Source organism: Odocoileus virginianus, chromosome 25 (assembly GCF_023699985.2).
Source record: "Odocoileus virginianus isolate 20LAN1187 ecotype Illinois chromosome 25, Ovbor_1.2, whole genome shotgun sequence".
Taxonomy (NCBI): domain Eukaryota; kingdom Metazoa; phylum Chordata; class Mammalia; order Artiodactyla; family Cervidae; genus Odocoileus; species Odocoileus virginianus.
In genome coordinates, this window is record NC_069698.1 from 11,071,034 (window position 1) to 11,091,803 (window position 20,770).

Below are 20,770 nucleotides of genomic sequence, written 5' to 3' on the forward strand. Positions count from 1 at the left end.
TTTTAATTAGAGGTTCTAAGTCAGTATGGAAATGCTTTTAGAAAGGGAAAAGAGATTCTGAGAATCTCCTCTTAAAGGAGGTTAAATATGCCATCAATTAAGATCAAAGAATGGGTAGCAGTTTCATTAGGTGTTTATCTGGATACATAAACCTGGAGGAAGGTGATCAAACAGGTTCTTGATTTTATTTTCCCCCTCTTGTGACACCTGAGTGACCCTGGAAGAACAAGGCAGAAACAGCTAATACATATGTATGACCAAGAACAAAATGAAAATGTGGGGTCCCTTGGTTATAAATTGTTGGGATGTTCACAACAGGGACAGCAGAGCATTAAAACAGGGATGAAGCTCTCTCGTCTAAAACTGAACCCTGAACAACTGTACGCATTGCACAACCATGAAGCTGGCTCTGAAGATAAAGAGCTTCTCTTCTGGTTGTTGAGCAACCTGCATGGAAACTACAGCAGAAAGAGATGTTCTGGGCATCATTCAATCTAGGCAGAGTGCCTGGAAGGCTCCATGTCCCTGTGAAGCGTCACTCCACGCTGGTATCACTTGGAGAGAAGAGTAATTCCTGCCATCTGACAAAATCCTGGACTGGACTCATAAACATGGCTGTTTCCTTAGAGACTCAAAAACTTTCTTCTCCTGAGACTAAACAGACATCTCTCCAAAGAAGACATACAACCGCCAATAGGCACAGGAAACCATACTCAACTATTAGATACTCAATTATTAGAGAAACACCAATCAAAACTACAATGAAGTACCACCTGACACTGGTCAGAATATCCATCATTTAAAAGTCTATAAAATAACAAATGCTAGAGAGGATGTGGAGAAAAGGGAACACTCCTACATTGTCAATGGAAATGTAAATTGGTGCAGCCACTATGGATAATAGTATGAAGGTTACTTAAAAATCTAAAAACAAGTTACCATATGATCCTGCAATCCCACTCGTGGGCAATATCCAGAGAAAACTATAATTCAAAAGGACACATGCATCCCAATGTTCATAGCAGCATCATTTATAATGGGTAGGACATGGAAACAACTTAAATGTCCATCAACAAATGAATGGATAAAGATGTGTTATATATACATCACGGAGTTCTAGTGTAGTGTTAAGTCAATCATTCATATACAACTCTTTGAAACCCAGGGATCTTCCCAATCCAAGGACCAAACCTGGGTCTCCTGCGTTGCAAGAAGATTTTTTACCACCTGAACCACTAGGGAAGCCCCAGGTGGAATACTACTACTCAGACATAGAAAAGAATGAAATAATGATGCCATCTGCAGTGCATGGGTGGACATAGAGACTACCATACTAACTGATATAAGCCAGAAAGAGGAAGACAAGTACCATATGGCATTATTTACTGTAGAATCTAAAATATGACACAAAAGAACTTCTTTACAAAACAGAAATAGACTCACAGACATAGAAAACAAAATTATGGTTACCAAAAGGGAAAGGGAAGGGAGAGATAAATTAGGAATTTGGGATTAGCAGATACAAGGTATTATATACTAATATAAAACAAACAAGGTCCTACTGTAGAGGTGTGTGTGTGTGTGTGTGTGTGTGTGTGTGTATATATATATATATATACACATAACTGAATCATTTTACATATTGTATATATATGTACATTTTGTGTATATATATCACATTTTGTGTATATATATATATACAGCATTTTGTATATATATATACAGACAAAAATGTGCATGTATATATATATATATATACACATAACTGAATCATTTTGCTGTACACTAACACAACATTGTAAATCAACTATATTTCAATTTTTAAAAAGGCTGTCTCCCCCAGTAATTGGTATTTACTTATTTAAAATTTACTGGGCCCCAATTAACCTAATCAACTGGATTGATCTGAAAAGAGCAATCTTTCAGGGTGGGCCCAGTAAAAGATTTGAATGCCTGGAGGCAGAAGATTTCCCATAATTTTGGTTTAAGAAGAGATCTCTTTACCCTAACAAGTTGGAAGAGGTTTCTTTGGTCATCTGCCATTGGAACTGGTTAGATTTTATAAGAATTAGTTACAAAAAAAATATGACTCAACTGTATGGCTGTTGTTGTTTAGTTGCTAAATCACGTCCGACTCTTCCGCGATCCCACCAGCTGAAGCCTGACGGGCTCCTCTGTCCGTGGGATTTCCCAGGCAAGAATTCTGGAGTGGGTTGCCATTTCCTTCTCCAGGGAGATCTTCCTGACCCAGGGATTGAACTACATTGCAGGTGAATTCTTTACTACTGAGCCACCTGGGAAGCCCAACCACACGCCTAAGGGAAGTAAATTAGTCTTCAAGATTTCTGACAAATATTTTAGATTGGCTCAGTTGTTTCTTTTTTCTCTTTCTGTGTTTTTGCTAACTCTCCCTCTTCACGTTGTTCAGGCTCTCAGTTGGAATAACCAGCCGGCCCTCCCTTTTCCAACCACCATCACCACCCTCAATCAATATTCACTTATCCTGTGACCAAACGGCTGCTCTAATACATTGATTTTAGAAACATGGTTAATGATGAGATGGACTAGAGGTGGGGGTGAGCCTAACAGAAGGCCAGTGGAGAAGCTCATTTAAACCAGAGTCTTTCTGCAAAGGATACCACTGCTTTCTCCAATCACTAGTCTAATGGCTCTTTCTATAAGAGTAAGGTGCTCAGTGATGTAAACTAACTTGCTAATCATTTCTCCAATGACTTAAAACACCAAAAAATATTCATTCACCTTTACTCTTGCTTTCTTACCCAACATAGTTTCAGAATTGCCCCTGATGAATTGCTTCTCAAAGCATACCCACCGGAAAAAGAGAAAAGGATGAGTTTTGGTTTGAGGATGATAAAGAAGAAGATACTTCTCAATATCATTTGTTAAGTAAAACACGGAAAAATAAAGCGATGATGTGACCAAAAAAATGAAGGAGAGATATTCTTGCAGATTTTCCTGAAATTGTGCTTTTCAGGCCTAAGTTCCCTCATTAACAATACTCCATGCCCAAGTCTGGCCATGTGCTTTGTGACCCAGCAGTATCGGTGAAGGGTGTGCACCAAACGAAAATCCAGAGGCTTCACTGTGCTCAGTGTGAAAGTCAACACTGTTTTCCATAAAACACAGAACCACTGTGCTCTAAGTACTGGAGCAGGAGTTTAACACAACAACCCAATCTTTTCTTTTCAGAAGAACTAATTTCATCCCAGTGTCAGGACACCTCAAAATCCAAACATCCACTCAGTTGAACTTTCTCTGTTTTTAACTTTTCAAAAATATCTTTCAAGACAGGAAAACAATTTGGTCCTCTTAATTTATAAAAAAATATATATATATTGAATTCAGACCTAGAGACACATTCAGACAGAAAGTAAGAGGATGGAAACAGATATTCCATACAAATGGAAATCAAAAGAAAGTCAGAGTGACAATTTTCATATCAGACAAAATAGACCTTAAAATAAAGAATATTATAAGAGATAAAGAAAGACACTACATAATGATCAAGGGATCAATCCAAGAAGAAGACATAATAGTTGTCAATATTTATGCACCCAACATAGGAGCACATAAGGCAAACAGTAATAGGCATAAAAAGAGAAATTGATAGTAACAATTATAGTAGGGAACTTTAACTCCCCACTTACACCAAAAGACAGAACATCAAAACAGAAAATTAATAAGGAAACACAAGCCTTAAAATAACACATTAGATCATAGGGACTTAACTGATATCTTCAGGACATTCCAACCACATGCAGAAGAATACACTTCCTTCTCAAGTGCACACGGAACATTCTTCAGGATAGACCACATTTTGGGTCACAAAGCAAGCCTCAGTAAATTTAAGAAAAACTGAAATCATATCAAGCATCTTTTCTAACCACACACTATGAGACTAGATATGAATTACAAGCGATTAAACAATACATTTCTAAATAGCAAACAGATTACTGAAGAAATAAAAAGGGAAATAAACAAATTCCTAGAACTGACAACAAAAATGTGATGACCGAAAACCTATAGGATGCAGCAAAAGCAGTTCTAAGAGGGAAGTTTAGAGCAATACATTCATACCTCAAGAAATAAACAAACAAACAAAAAAACAAATAGACAGCCTAACTTTACACTTAAAATAACTGGAAAAAGAAGAACAAAAATAACCCCAAAGTTGGTAGAAGGAAAGATAGCTTAAAGATCAGAGCAGAAAGAAATGAAAAAGAAATAAAGGAATCAATAGTAAAGATTAATAAAACTAAAAGCTGGTTCTTTGAGAATATAAACAAAATTGACAAACCATTAGCCAGAATTATCAAGAAAAAAAGGGAGAAGAATTAAATCAACAAAATTAGGAATGAAAAAGGAAAGGTTACAACAGACAACACAAAGGATCATAAGAGACTACTATGAGCAACCATATGCCAATAAAATGCACAACCTGCAAGAAATGGACAGATTCTTAGAAATGTTTAATCTTCTGAGACTGAGCCAGAAAGAAATAGAAACTATGAACAAACCAATTGCAAGAACTGAAATCCAAACTACTATCAAAAATCTCTCCAAAACAGAAAAGCCCAGGCCAGATGGCTTCACAGGTGAATTCTATCAAACATTTAGAGAAGAACTAATCCCTATCCTTCTGGAACTCTTTCCAAAAATTCCAGAGGAAGTAACACTTCCAAATTCATTCTACAAAGCCACCATCACCCTGATACCAAAACCAGACAATGACATCACAAAAAAAGAAAATTGCAGGCCAATATCACCGATGAACACAGATGTAAAAATCCTCAACAAAATCCTAGCAAAGAAAATTCAACAATACATTAAAAAGATAATGCACCATGATCAAGTCAGGTTTATCCCCAGGGATGCAAGGATTTTTCAATATACACAAATCAATCAATGTGATACTCTATATTAACAAATTAAAAGATGAAAACTATGTTGATAATCTCAAGAGATGCAGAAAAAGCTTTCGCCATAATTCAGCACCCATTTGTGATAAAAGCCCTTCAAAAAATGGGCATAGAAGGAACCTACCTGTACATAATAAAGGCAATATACAACAAACCCACAGCAAACATTATTCTCCACAGTGAAAAACTGAAAGCATTCCTTCTAAGATCAAGAACTAGACAAGAGTGCCCACTCTCACCACTATTATTCAACACAGTTTTGGAAGTCCTAGCTATGGGAATCAGAGAAGAAAAAGAAACAAAAAAGGAACCCAGACTAGAAAACAAGAAATAAAATTCTCACTGCTTGCAGATGACATAATACTATACACGGAAAAGCCTAAAGATATTATCACAAAATTACTAGAGTTAATCAGTGAATTCAGTAAATTTGCAGGATATAAAATCAATACATAGAAATCATTTGCATTACGATACACTAGAAAGAGAAATTAAGTAATCAATCCCATTTACCATCACAGTAAAAAGAATAACATACCAAGGAATAAACCTATCTAAGGAAATAAAAGAGCTATATACAGAAAACTGTAAGACACTGATGAAAGAAATCAGATGGAGATGGAGATAAACAGATGGAGAGATATTCTATGCTCCTAGATTGGAAGAATCAATACTGTGAAAATAACTATACTACCAAATGTAATCTACAGATTCAATGTAATCCCCATCAAGTTACCAATGGCATTTTTCAAAGAACTAGAACAAAAAATTCACAATGGGTATAGAAACACAAAAGACCCCAAATAGCAAAGCAATCTCGAAAAAAAAAGAATGCAGCTGGAGAAATCAACCTCCCCGAATTCAGACAATACTACAAAGCTACAGTCATCAAGACAGTATGGTACTGGCACAAAATCAGAAATATAGACCAATGGAACAAGATAAAAAGCCCAGAGATAAACCCACACAGCTATGGGCACCTTATCTTTGACAAAGGAGGCAAGAATTTGAATGCGGAAAAGAGTCATTTCAATAAATGGTTCTAGGAGAATTGAAAAGCTATGTATAAAAGAATGAAACTAGAATACTTCCTAGCACCATACACAAAGATAAACTCTAAATGGATTAAAGACCTAAATGTAAGACCAGAAACTATAAAACTCTTAGAGGAAAACATAGACAGAACACTGTATGACATAAATCACAGCAAGATTCTCTATGACCCACCTCCCAGAGTAATGGAAATAAAAACAAAAATAAACAAGTGAGACTTAATGAAACTTAAACATTTTTGCACAGCTAAGGAAACTATAAACAGGTAGAAAGACAACCCTCAAAATGGAAGAAAATAATAGTAAATGAAACAACTGACAAACAGTTAATTTCCAAAATATACAAGCAGCTCATAAAACTCAATACGAGAAAAACAAATAACCCAATCAGAAAGTGGGCAAAAAACCTAAACAGACATTTCCCCAAAGAAGACACACAGATGGCTAAAAAACATATGAAAAGATGCTCAACATCACTTATTACTAGAGAAATGTAAATCAAAACTACAAAAAGTTTCATCCATCTCATTAGAACTGATTCAAATGAATTCTTTTTTAATGGCTGAGTAATATTCCATGGTGTATATGTACCACAGCTTCCTTATCCATTCATCTGCTGATGGGCATCTAGGTTGCTTCCATGTCCTGGCTATGATAAACAGTGCTGCGATGAACATTGGGGTGCACGTGTCTCTTTCAGATCTGGTTTCCTCGGTGTGTATGCCCAGAAGTGGGATTGCTGGGTCATATGGCAGTTCTATTTCCAGTTTTTTAAGAAATCTCCACACTGTTTTCCATAGCGGCTGTACCAGGTTGGATGCATGAGACAAGTGCTCGGACCTGGTGCACTGGGAAGACCCAGAGGGATCGGGCGGAGAGGGAGGTGGGAGGGGGTATCGGGATGGGGAACACATGTAAATCCATGGCTGATTCATGTCAATGTATGACAAAACCCACTACAATATTGTAAAGTAATTAGCCTGCAACTAATAAAAAAAATTAAAAAAAAAAACACTACAAAAAGATATCGCCTCATACTGGTCAGAATGACCATCATCAAAAAATCCACAAACAATAAATGCTGGAGAGAGTGCAGAGAAAAGGAAACCCTCCTGCACTATTGGTGGGAATGTAAATTGATTACAGCTACTATGGAAGACAGTATGGAGATTCCTCAAAAAACTGGGAGTTGAACTACCACAGGACCCAATAATTCCACTATTAGAATACTGGAGTGGGTTGCCATTTCCTCCTCCCCCTCCTGCCATTTCTTCCTCCCTCCAACCCAGGGACCCAACCTATGCCTCCAGCAGATCCTGCCCTGCAGGCAGATTCTCTACCACTGAGCCACCTGGGAAGCCCCAGGCATATACCCCGAGGACACCAAAATGAAAAAGGCACATGTATTCCAGTGTTCATTGCAACACTGTATACAACAGTTAGGACATGGAAGCAACCTAGATGTCCATCGACAGATGCACGGATAAAGAAGCTGTGATATATATACATGCAATGGAAAGTTAGTCAACTAGAAAAAGGAACACATCTCAGTCAGTTCTAATGAGGGGGATGAACCTAGAGCCTATTATACAGAGTGAAGTAAGTCATAAAGAGAAAAACAAATATTTCATATTAAAGCATATATATGGAATCTAGAAAGATGGTAGCAAGGAACCTATTTGCAGGGCAGCAATGGAGATGCAGACATAAAGAAGAGACTCATGAACTCAGGCGGAGGGTAGAGAGGAAGAAGGTGGGATGAAGGGAGACAGTAACATGGAAGCATATACACTACCATGTGTAAAATAGATACCTAATGGGAATTTGCTCTAAGACTCAGGGAACTCAGACTGGGGCTCTGTAGCAACCTAGAGGGGTGGGAAGAGGTCGGAGGGGGCAGGGAGGTTCAAGAGGAAGAGGACATTTTTATACCTATGGCTGGCTCATCTTGATACACAGCAGAAGCCAACACAATATTGTGAAGCAACTATCCTTCAATTAAATATAAATAAATTTATTTTTTAAAAATCTTGAAGAAGGACTTCTAGATTGGCATGAAAATTTGATTTCCAATCCCCAAAATAATATTCACAGAAAACAGGAGGGTAAGAATCCCACCTTCAGTTCAGTTCAGTTCAGTCACTCAGTCATGTCCGACTCTTTGCAACCCCATGAATCGCAGCACGCCAGGCCTCCCTGTCCATCACCAACTCCTGGAGTTTACCCAAACTCATGTCCATCGAGTCGGTGATGCCATCCAGCCATCTCATCCTCTGTCGTCCCCTTCTCCTCCTGCCCCCAATCCCTCCCAGCATCAGGGTCTTTTCCAGTGAGTCAACTCTTTGCATCAGGAGGCCAAAGTACTGGAGTTTCAGCTTCAGCATCAGTCCTTCCAATGAACACCCAGGACTGTTCTCCTTTAGAATGGACTGGTTGGATCTCCTTTCAGTCCAAGGAACTCTCAAGAGTCTTCTCCAACACCACAGTTCAAAAGCATCAATTTTTCAGCACTCAGCTTTCTTCACAGTCCAACTCACATTCATACATGACCACTGGAAAAACCATAGCCTTGACTAGACGAACCTCTGTTGGCAAAGTAATGTCTCTGCTTTTTAATATGCTATCTAGGTTGGTCATAACTTTCCTTCCAAGGAGTGTCTTTTAATTTCATGGCTGCAATCACCATCTGCAGTGATTTTGGAGCCCACCTGAGCCTCTCCTGAAAACTGTGCAGTTTCTGGGTAAATGAGGTCCTGGAGAAAGCGCCAACAGAAGGGCAAGTGTGGGTTTTGGCAGAAGAGCATGAGAGCAGAGGGCAGAGATGAAAGTGGGAGATGGAAGCAGGAGTGAAACGGAAGCAACTCAAAGGCTCCTGCCTGCTTCAAGGGTTTCCCATTGTCAAGCAGATTCTCATCTCAGGGAAAAATAAACTCCCATCTGAGAGACAATCAGAATGTAACTGCTTATCAGGGCACAGTACTTTGACCCACTCACTCTACCCTTTCTTACTCATTATCACTCAAGCAGAAATAAATAAAAATAATGCCAAAAGCAGAAAGAGTAAGGACCTAACAGAAGCAGAAGAGATTAAGAAGAGGTGGCAAGAATACATAGAAGAATTGTACCAAAAAAGGTCTTTATGACCTGGATAACCACGATGGTGTAGTCACTCACCTAGAGCCAGATACCCTGGACTGTGAAGTCAAGAGGGCCTTAGGAAGAATTGTTACTAAGAAAGCTAGTAGAGGTGACTGAATTCCAGCTGAGTTATTTCAAATCCTAAAAGGATGCTGTCAAAGTGCTGCACTCAATATGTCAACAAATTTGGAAAACTCAGAAAGGGCCACAGGACTGTAAAATGTCAGTTTTCATTCCAATCCCAAAGAAGGGCAATGCCAAAGAAAGCTCAAATATCATAGAATTGTGCTCATTTCACATGCTAGCAAGGTTATGCTCAAAATCCTTCAAGCCAAGCTTAAGCAGTACATGAACTAAGAGCTTCCAGATGTACAAACTGGGTTTCAAAGAGGCAGAGGACTCAGATATTAAACTGCCAACATTCACTGGATCATGCAGAAAGCAAGGGAATTCCAGAAAAACATCTACTTCTGCTTCATTGAGTACACTAAAGCCTTTGACTGTGTGGACAACAACAAACTGAGGAAAATTTTTCAAGAGATGAGAGTACCAGACCACCTTTCCTGTCTCCTGAGAAACCTGTGTGCAGGTCAAGAAGCAACAGTTAGAACCAGACATGGAACAACAGATAGGTTCAAAACTGGGAAAGGAGTATATCAAGGCTGTATATTGTCACCCTGCATGTTTAATTTAAATGCAGAGTACATCATGTGAAATGCTGAGCTGGATAAATCACAAGCTGGAATCATGACTGCTGGGAGAAATATCAACAATCTCAAAGATGCAGATGATATCAATCTAAGGGCAGAAAGTGAAGAGGAATTAAAGAGCTCCTTGATGAGGGTGAAAGAGGAGAGTGAAAAAGCTGGCTTCAAACTCAACATTAGAAAAACTAAGTAGCTTCTAATGTGAAAGGTTACATATCATGCAACTTAAGAAAAACAGAGCACTTCCAGTTGTGTGGCTTTCCTGGGCATCTTTCCTTCAAGCAATGCTTTAGAAATTCAGATCACATTCTTGTTGGAGGCCATCTTCAACACATGGCCTCTATTCACCATAGAGGCAAAAGAGAGGTGGTAGAGAAGGCTTAACTGGTTTAAACCAATCAGATGGCCCTATCTATACACAAGACAAATAGAAAATACAGTTGTGTGATCTGAAAGAAAAAAAAACTAAGATCATGGCATCTGGTCCCATTACTTCATGGCATATAGAAGGAGGGAAAGTGGAAGCACTGGCAGATTTTCTTCTCTTTGTCTCCAAAATCAACACTGATGATGACTGCAGCAGTACAATTAAAAGGCACTTGCTCCTTGGAAGGAAAGTTATAACAAACCTAGACAGCATATTAAAAAGCAGAGACATCACTTTGCTGACAAAGGTCCTTACAGTCAAATTTACGGTTTTTCTAGTAGTCATGTATGGATATTGGTCCTTAAAGAAAGCTGAGGACCAAAGAATTGATGCTTTCAAATTGAGGTGCTGGACATGTATGGATATTGGTCCTTAAAGAAAGCTGAGGACCAAAGAATTGATGCTTTCAAATTGAGGTGCTGGAGAAGACTCTTGGGAGTCCTTTAGACTGCAAGGAGATCAAGCCAGTAAAACCTAAAGAAAACCAACTCTGAATATTCATTGGAAGGTCTGATGCTGAAGCTGAAGCTCCAATACGTTGGCCACCTGATGTGAAGAATCCACTCACTGAAAAAGATGGTGATGCTGGGAAAGACTGAAGGCAGGAGAAGGGGGACCACAGAGGACGAGATGGTAAGATAGCATCACCGACTCAATGGACAGGAACCAAACTCCATGGACAGAAAACTCCAGGACAAAGTGGAGGACAGAGGAGCCTGGTGTGTTGCAGTCCATGGAGTCACAAAGAATCTGAATAATAACAACAATAACAATATACCGAAAAGCAAAACCAGTTACACCTACCACAATTAAAACCCGTTGGACTGTGTCAAGCTCTTCTGTGCATTTCTCTCCAGAAACCACAATCTTTGTCCTTGACTACATCTTCCAAGGAGAAGGCGATGGCACCCCACTCCAGTGCTCTTGCCTGGAAAATCCCATGGATGGAGGAGCCTGGTGGGCTGCGGTCCATGGGCTCACTAAGAGTCGGACACGGCTGAGCGACTTCACTTTCACTTTTCACTTTTCATGCACTGGAGAAGGAAATGGCAACCCGCTCTAGTATTCTTGCCTCGAGAATCCCAGGGACAGGAACAGGCTGAAGGTCCCAGACATGTGCAGGAAGACAGGAGATGGTCCTAAGCTCATCAAGTGAAGACAGAAAACCTCACCCATGCTCCCCTCATCTCTTTCATTGGAAAACACCAGAGAGGAATGGATCCTTCTCTAATCAATGCTGATTGAAAGGAAATGAAAGTGATAAGACTTTTTCTATCCACCATCTAACACTGCGGCTGCTGTTATCATTATTAAAAACTGCAAGTGAACTGTTTCTGCCACAAGAACCATCATAGAGATCATGAGAATACTGACCAGTATGCATACCTGTATTCCTGCTATAGTAGATCCAATCCACAGTCCTGCCAACACTGGGAATAAAAATAAGGTTTTGGAAGACTTCTGATCAAGAGCCTCCTTTTCAGGTGAAAACATGATCTTAAGACCTCTGCTTTAAAAGACAAACTGACTTCCAATTTTTTCAAAGACAGACCCTTTAGTCCCAATCCTTCAAAGAAAGTAACATTTTCATCAAATGATAGTAGTGATATCTTGTCATTATCTTCAAGTAAGAGCTTTCTTCCTTTCTTACAAATTGATCTGGGACACATCGTTTTAAGAAACATACACTTTTCCACCATCCAAGAGACTTATAAGAAGAAAAGTCATCTCTCTGCTCAGGCAGAATGGGAGAGGATGGCAAGGTGCTTGGCATCAGCCAAATTGAAGAACACTTGTTTCTTCAAGTAGCAAAGCATTAAAGAAGAGATACCCAGAAGACAAGGTGTCAGACTGAACTTCTGGGCAGCGATGAATCAGCAAAACACACTTGGTGCTTGGTGACCAAATTAAAAATTATCTAATCTCAGAGGAGAAGAGACAGCCCAGGCTTGAAGTCTGGAGGTCAGTTATGGACCCCCAGAGCATTAAGCTCATGCATGACCCCAGAGTAATCTCTCTAACCCAACCTCAAACTGCAAGGAGCAAAGTCAAGGTCTGACTCTTCAGCTTCAGTCCTCACACAACACTGGTACACTCCTGTTGAATCTCAGAGGCTTCTGGTTTTAGTCCCTGCTGAACTCGCCCCTCACACCTGTCAGCGGATCCTGGGTGCCCTGGTTTGGCCCGTACTGCTTTCTAAGGTGTTCAATTCCAAGTCACCCACCAGCCTTAGAGAACCAGCCCCACGTCACCATTCATTCATTGCTCCCAGCTCCAAAGATTGGGGTAGATACAGGACGCACACTGACTGAGCTTACCTTCCCATAAGCCAGTGTGGAAGCTGGAGTTACCAAACACAGGAAACGTAGTTGAAAAACAATAATAGACATGAAAGAGGAACTGCTATCTCAGAAGCCAAGATAAATATCAACCCAGACGATGGTTTGGCAGAGTAGGGCATGTTATGTACAAAATGTCATACTGAAGGACTCAACTGTTTGATTTCATAATGGCACAAAAATGAGTGTGGAAATACACCTCTAGGTCCGTCAAGGACAGTGTATTCCATTTTAAATGCAACTGCTTTACTATTTGGGGGTGCCAGACATTGTGAATTTTGCCTTTTTGGGCACCTGATTCTTTTTCATATTTCCAAATATTCTTGAGGTCTGTTCTGGGATGAGTAGATGACCTGGGATCAGTCTGATCCTCTCAGGTATCACTTTTTAATTATCTGTGAGGCATGTCGGGAGCAGTGATCAGTGTAGGGCTAACTATTCCCCATTACTGAGGCCAGACCTTCCTGACTGTTCTGCCCAGTACTTGTGAATTATGAGTTTTCCAATCTGGTTGGAGGGAACAAGCAATATCCCCAGGCTTCCGTGACTGCGGGGCACTGCTCTCCACCCTCTCCCTCATCCTTGCACCCCTCCCGCCACCCTTCCGCCTCCTGGAGTTGGCTCACTTACTCTTGTGAACACGTGAGGGGCCATCCCGCATGTCTCCAGCCACCCCTCTCTGTGCAGCTCTCTTGGTTCTGGAGCTCAGTCCTGTGAACTCTGGCCACCTTGGTTCCCTGCACGCTCAGCACCGCCTCCTCAACTCAAGAAGTACGAGTTCCACCTGGGGCTCCGCCTGGACCCTCTCCCAGAAATCAGCTGGAGTGTTCACCTCTTTGTAATTTCCTGGAGATCACTGCCCTCCCATTGCCTGATGACCAGTGTTTCAAAACCCATATACTACTTTATATATTTTATCTGATATTTTTTATTATTTCAGGATAAGAATAAATCTGGCCCTGTGACTCTATCTTGAGCAAAAACAGAACTTCTTTCAAATTCAGTCAACTTAGCACTCAACACAGAAAAGTGGAAACCAACAACAGGTGCTTCACTCCTGAGGATAATATTACACATGGCATAAAGCACTCAGACACTGCAAGGAGGTTATCCTGTGCTTAAACCCTGATTTCATCACTGTGTGACCTTGGAAGAGTTACTTAACTTCTCTGGGCCTCAGTTACCTCATCTCTAAAATAATAACAGCCTCCACCCCATAAGGCATCCATGAAGGTAAAACGAGAAGAACCCTGAGAAGAGCTGATACCTAATAAACAGTCACTCACTTAACCATTAGTTGTTTGTACATCTTTCTGTGAAGAAAGCTTTAAAGTGTGATCACGGTCATATAAACTCTCTCCTCCATAAAACACAACACAGTTCACGAAGCCGCATTACATACAGGACTTCATGAATCCTCTCTTAGAAGTAGGGGGAGAAAGGCCTGATTTTCTGATGAGGGAAAGGAGGCTTGGTGTCCATATGGAGTTTTCCCACTTGCCCCAGGAGGATGACCTCATTCATCCTTACTGATTCATTCTTCTGCTCCCCGCAGTGGAAACAACTTGTCAGAAAAGTCACACAAGCAACAAGGAAAAAACCAGACCACCTTGCGCTCCCACAGTCTGTCTTCCTGCCCTTGGTGCACGCAAACTGAGGGCAGAGCAGGAGGAGGAGGAGACGGACACCAGAGCTGGAGATGCTGCGCTATCCGTTCTCCTTCTGCTGGCTTAAAGGTAAAGGGCTTCTAGGTCCCTGCCCCCAGTACCCACCATTCTTTCTCAACAAAACCTTCTCTCTCCTCCTTACTACTCCCTATTCCTCAGGCCTTTGTCCTCAAGGTTCAGCTACCACATGATTCTGGTATGAGCATTTTTCACGATTTTTCCTTCTGCATTAACATTTTTTAATGTTATTAAATTTTCATTATTTATTTTATATACAGTGTCCTAAATCTGTCCTAAATGTGCTCCTTACTACATGCCTCTCTCTCTGCTGGTTTTTCCTCTCTTCCTGTAACAGCTGTTGACAATCATTAGTCTGAATTATTTCTGGCTTACAGAGAGAGGAAGCGAGATTCAAATTATTAGAGAACAACTCTCTGATCTAAAGGAAGATTTTATATTTGAGTCTTCAAATATAAAGGACACATCAAAAGAAAACAAGTTGTTAAAAAAATTTTTTTAAGTCCATAACTAGACATATCAAAATGAAATTCAGAACTTTATACTTTGTTCATTTAAAGTGTGAGGATAGTAATTTAATACATGGCTACCTGGAAATGAGCGATGTCATTTGAATTTTATGCGAGTAGTTGCTGTTTAGTTGCCATGTCATGTCCTACTCTTTTGCGACGCCACGAACTATAGCCCATCAGGCTTCTCTGCCCATGAGATTTTCAGGCAAGAATACTGGAGTGGGTTGCCATTTCCTTCTACAGGGGATCTTCCCCACCCAGGGATTGAACCCACATTTCCTGTGGCTTCTGCATTGGCAGGCGGATTCTTTACCACTAAGCCACAAGGGAAGTCCTCATTGGGTTAAAGCCTTAAGTCTATAAATACGTTCATTAAATACCTAGAACAATATTTGACTATATGTCTGGATACTAGCCCAGATGACACAAAAAATTAACTTTGCAGATGGAAATAACTCAACTGTCCATCAGCATTTGTTTTGGATAAACAAAATGTGATATATACATACAAAGAAAAATTATTAAGCTCTAAAAAGAAATCAAATTATGACACTGTAATCTGGGTGAACCTCAAAGACATATGCTAAGTGAAATAAGCCAGTCACAAAAAGACAAATATTGTATAGTTTCACTTATATGAGATACCTAGAGTAGTCAGATGCATGAGAAAGAATATAGAATGGTTGTTGCCAGAGGCTGAGAGGACAGGGGAAGGTAATAGATAGTAACTGTTTAATGAGGACAGAGTTTCGATTTGATGAAAAAGTTCTGGAGATGCACAGTAGTGATGGTTGCACAAAAATGTGAATGTACTTGACGTCACTAAACTATACACTTAGAAATGGTTACAACGTCAAATTTTATGTTATGCTTTTTACCAGAGTAAAAAATGAACTGCTTACATGTATAGGCTTTGGTATGATGCAGACACCATGCTAAATGTTTTCTACTGATTTTCTCATTTAGTGACTTTGATATCCCATTTTATAGGTAATAAAACCTCCAAGACAAAGAGACTTGCTCAAGGTACACTAGTAAGAAGCAGGTATCAGGTTAAAACCCTCAAAGCCCTGACTCCAAAGTCTGCATGCTCAGTCAGTGTGCTAGACTGAAAAGAGTGACTACATTAAGTTAATAAGACAAAAATAAAATTAAACTTTTTCAAGAAATATTTTAAAGTTGATTCACTATATTAAAAATTTTAAGACTGAATTCCCAAAATTCAAATCCAGACTGGGTATGACTAATAACAGGACACCTCAAATAGTCCGATGTTGACCTTCACCATGAGAAGTTCTTATACCCAAACCACAGTGTCTCTAGAAATAAGAAAAAGAAAACAAGGATTCACAAGTAATAGGAATAGAAAGTGTACCTGGCATCTGCCCCATTCTTCCACAAGCCTTGGAACATTTCATTGTTTCTCTGTTTTTTAAAATAAAACTACTGTGGTTCTATTTATATTTTTTAATTATATTCATGTTTAGATCTACACCCATGAGTAGACTCTTGGAGTAGGACTGGAAGGATACAGACCAGACTACTAACAAAATTACCTCTGGAGAAACTAGTAGAAAGTGAAGAAGGCAGGTAAATAAAGGGGAGAACATTATTTTTGATGCTTGCATACTCTGTTTCAGTTTTTTAAAGGCAACAATGATTCACCTGATATTACTGAAAGTCTACCATAAGTCCAAGGTCTATGGTAGTTCTGTTCAATCAAGATGAAAAGACAGATGATGATTTGTAATGAGCTCCATCTAAAAAACAAGTAAAACATCTGCAGAGGAGATGGTTGAATGGCATCCGCTGCAGTCCATGGGGTAGCAAAGAGGGACACAACTTAGCAACAGAACAACAACAACAAAACATCACCTGTCTGCATGTGTGACACATCCATACACAAGACTCCTGTTGATATTCTGGCCACTCCTGGGAAACTGTACCACCTCCACTCCTCCAGTGATCCTCCTTCCATGGACTTCTTGACTACCGTTGTTATAAACAAAAAAAGCAGCTCTCATGTATTATACCCAAAGCAGCACAGACTAGTGGTTAAGGCTTGGGCTCTAGGCGATGCAAGAAGAGTAAAAAGCATCATCCAAGGGAAGAGGGGCCTTAGAGATCTCTTTACAATTGATGGCACAGAGAAGGCCATAACGGCTCAAAGTCTTGCCCAAGGCCACGCAGGTGGTCCACGGCAGCATCAGGGCCAGACCTGGGTTCTCTCTGACACAGCTCAATGCTTCTCAAGGAAGAGACAGCAGAGATGTCCAAACTGACTCTCCACTGAGGTAACTACTACAGGTTTCATCTTCTTCAACAATTGTACATCATAAGATTATAAATATTGCCATGTGAAAGCTCAACTCTCTTAGCAACAAGAAAAGGGGCTTTCCAGCACACACTGTGTGTAGGGGCTTGGGGATGGGTGCAACAATCACAGCCATGTCAAAGACTTTAGAGTGCAGCCTGCATCTGAAACGTAGCCTGAGTAATAATCCAGGATGCCCAACCACTCCAGCAGGGCTCCAAGACAGCCACCACAAGGGTGACTCCAAGAGTGGGACCCAGACTCACTGGGCAGTCCTTCAAGGTCCTGAAGCGGGTGGGCTCGGGGTCACTGAAGCAGTGGAACAGATGGGGAGGGTGTGCTGGGCAAGGGGTAGAAACGACTCCAGAGACGGATCATTCCAGAGACACCTCCAACTATGCAACTGACGCCAGTTCAGCTTGCCCCTTCCTACCAGTCTTAGCTCCCAAGCCTCTCCTTCCCCACAGGCTCTCCCCACCACCCTCCCCCCTTTGCACCTTTCCATCTACTAACTTCTCAATGAATTATCCCTATCACAACCCAGTGTCCTCAGGATAGATTCACACTTTCTAGCCTCAATGCTTTTGTCCATGCTTTTCCTTGCTCCTAGAATGCCTGCCACCTTCTGTTCTAGGATCCCTTTCCCCTCAACCAAAGCTGTTTGTCAAAATCTTTCCCAGAAATGCCAACCCTCCTATAAAACCATCCTATAATAAGTTCTCTTTCCCAGAACCTTCTGGATCTTTCTAAGGTGCTTCATAAATTCTACCTCACTCTCCTCTCCAGACTCTCTCTCCCTTACAGCCATACACAAGGCCCCCATTAATAACTGGTCTGCACTCAGTAAACCCTAGGTGCTAGTGTGGAGGTCAGAAGGGTGGCTGGGAAAACAAGCACTGCAGGGGAAGCTGAGGAGGGAGCCGGTGATAGGTAATATTATCTCCACATACAGCGGATGGAACTGAGGTAAGATGGGCTGAGTAACTTGCTCAAGATCAAACAGGAGGGTTTTGAATTGAACCAGGCCAGCTGGCTCTTTATACTGATCCCTGCAACACTGTTCCTTCTAAACCTCCAGCCCTGAAAACCACTTCAACTCTTCCACTCACAGTGTGCAACGCTTTTCTGAATCAAAAACGCAATTGCAACTAAGGCATCTACTGCCTTCTAAGTCAGAAATTAAAGATCAATTCTGGCCACACATGCCACAACAGTAAATAATATCTGATAAAGCCTCAAATCTAAAACATTGCTTAAACAGAGACAATTATAGACGTTTAAGATGCAATGAGCCTCAGGCCATTCACCTAGCTCAATATTTGCCAACATTTCCATTTCAAAATCCTGAAATAAATATCAGAATTATGTGGAAGCAGAGATCTAACAACCACTCTGAATATTATTTTGGTGTAATTATGGGATTAATACATAACATTGATGTTATTTACTGATGTACATAGGGATGTACATAGCGGTCTGTACATTATTGATGCCCATAGTGGTCTGTACATAGTGGTCATAATATAACATTATTGATGTACACAGTGGATATACATTATTGATGTACATGGTGGTACATAGTGCGATTAATATATAACATTATTGGTGTACACAGTGAATGTACATGTCTAAACACATATGTTTAATGCTTTTTTTAATGATCAAGGAAGAATTTGTGCCTACCACTATGGGCAGGAGAATATAGAAAAGAAATTGAGCTTCATTCACATGTAAGTGAAACAGTAACTACCTATAACAATTCAGAATTTAAATAATTTAATATTAAACATCTTATTAAAGAAAGTAAAAGTTTCGTTAGTTGTGAATAACCCAGATAACTTTTCAATCCTCTACCAAAACAGGGTATAGGGGATGGATAAAAATACCGGCTCTACAAATATATACACTGTTCTCACAGAAAGAAAACAGAAAAATAAAGTTATAGATAGTTCAACTTTGAAGTTAGAAGAGGCTTTTAACAGGAAAGCACTTAAATTTCTGTTCCCAGGAAATTTTTTAAAATAGCATACAGATGACCCCAAAACTAAATTAAAGTGTAACCAAAGAAGTAAAGGAAACGAAGTCTGTGCAGTTTTGTGGCAGCAAGCGGTACTCTCTCCCTGATGAAGAGAGGGCTAGTGAGAACAGGAAAAGACGCGGGGTAGAAATCACAGAGCGATAAATAGGATATCCAACACGTAGTCGAAACTTACCCAACTCGGTCTTACTCAATACTAGTTTTCCCACTTTGCCAGTTTTAAATCAGACAGCGGCTGGGCTTTTGTTGCTGTTTCTGTCCTTTGGATCACAGAGCTCCAAGAACGTTAAACAAGTAGGATGGGACCTGGCTACCTCTCGCATTAGAGAGGGAAAGTTTTAAACTTGGATTCCAGGTTGCTTCATTGGGAAAGTGAATAATAAGTGGCTGCAAGGAGAGAACGTGGGAGACGTGCTCAGCTGACGTCGGCCCGAGAAGGGGCCTTACGTTCCCCAGCGCAGCTGTCCAGATGTGGCTCATCTGATTCCCCCGCGGGGCAGGAGTCTAGGCGGCCGCCGCCAGCAGAAGCTCCAGCTCATTGGTCTCCGGGGCTCCTCGCTTGCCGCCTATTGGCGAGTTAGCCCGCCACTCCCGCGGGCCTCAAGCCCCGCCCCCCGCCCGCCGGGCTCGCTCGCTGCATCCTCGAGAAGAACCTGGAAGTGGAGCGCGGGTGGTGATGTGGCACTCGGCGGCCGCTGCCGGCCCGGGAGGGGCCCGGCCCGAGAGGGGTCTTCCGCACCAGGGCCAGTCCCGGCCCTGCTTCCTTTTACTCCCACCCTTTCAGGTGGTTAGGCTGGTTTCTTTAAACAGTGTGATTTCAACCCGTTCTTGGGATGAAATTATAGGCGCGCCCCGCTCTGACTTAAATCCCCAACATCTCCGAGTGGAAGGGACTGGGGTTCCGAAATGCCCACGCCCCCAAAGGGCCTCAGACCACGTCTCAGAACTTCACTCTGCCCTCTTGATCCAGGGAGCAAAAAATGAAATTCAAGAGCCTTTTTCATGGGGACAGTATTCTTTTGTTGGAGGAAAAAAAGTTAATGAACCCTTCACTGTGAAGTCCTCATTAACTAGAGAAGTTGTTCTTTCTACAGAAAAGCCCAGGGTTGATTATGGGAGAGATTTGGAAGACTTGGTTAGTTTCAGCTGGGTGATAGTAGTTGTAGGAAAATGAGAAACATTGTTTTGTTCTGAGAGAATTTAAACAGGACAGCAAAATGATGCTTTGATCCCGGGAAAGCTGTTGAAAGATTGATTAGTTGGGAGGAGTGTCTGCAAACCAATCACCTTTACAATTTGAGAATGTTGCCAGAAATGTGAGCTCATTGAAACAGTTAAGATGGCAAGAGCTACACTCTTTGGGCCACACACCATGAACTCTGCCAGGTCTTCACTAAATTGGTTTACCTGCATTATCATGTTTGATTCTTACAGCCACCCTATGAAGTAGATATTAAAGTTATCTCCACTTTCAGATGAGGCTACCAAGACACAGACCAGGCAGTCTATCATAGCATACCACCAAGGTTTCCAACATGTGTTCACATCATGTGTACATAAATTTTCAGGCCATTTGCCAGGAGCAGGTGGGTCAGAGTTTATTATTATGAGTGCCTCT

General features: G+C 40.9%; 1 protein-coding gene across 3 annotated transcripts in view; it reads right to left on the reverse strand.

Moving 5' to 3' along the window:
• LOC110147926 (transmembrane protein 45A) overlaps window positions 1-19,644 on the reverse strand; it is an 87,229-nt gene extending 67,585 nt beyond the window's left edge. The window contains exon 1 of one of the 3 annotated variants that reach the window (XM_070455003.1): window positions 13,234-13,308. In XM_070455003.1, coding sequence (XP_070311104.1) covers window positions 13,234-13,264 — 31 coding nt within the window. In that variant the 5' untranslated portion in view covers window positions 13,265-13,308. Of the gene's footprint in view, window positions 1-13,233; window positions 13,323-19,327 lie in introns of those variants that run through there. The other 2 variants (XM_070455001.1, XM_070455000.1) reach the window with 2 other exon arrangements.
• Window positions 19,645-20,770: the final 1,126 nt, after the last annotated feature.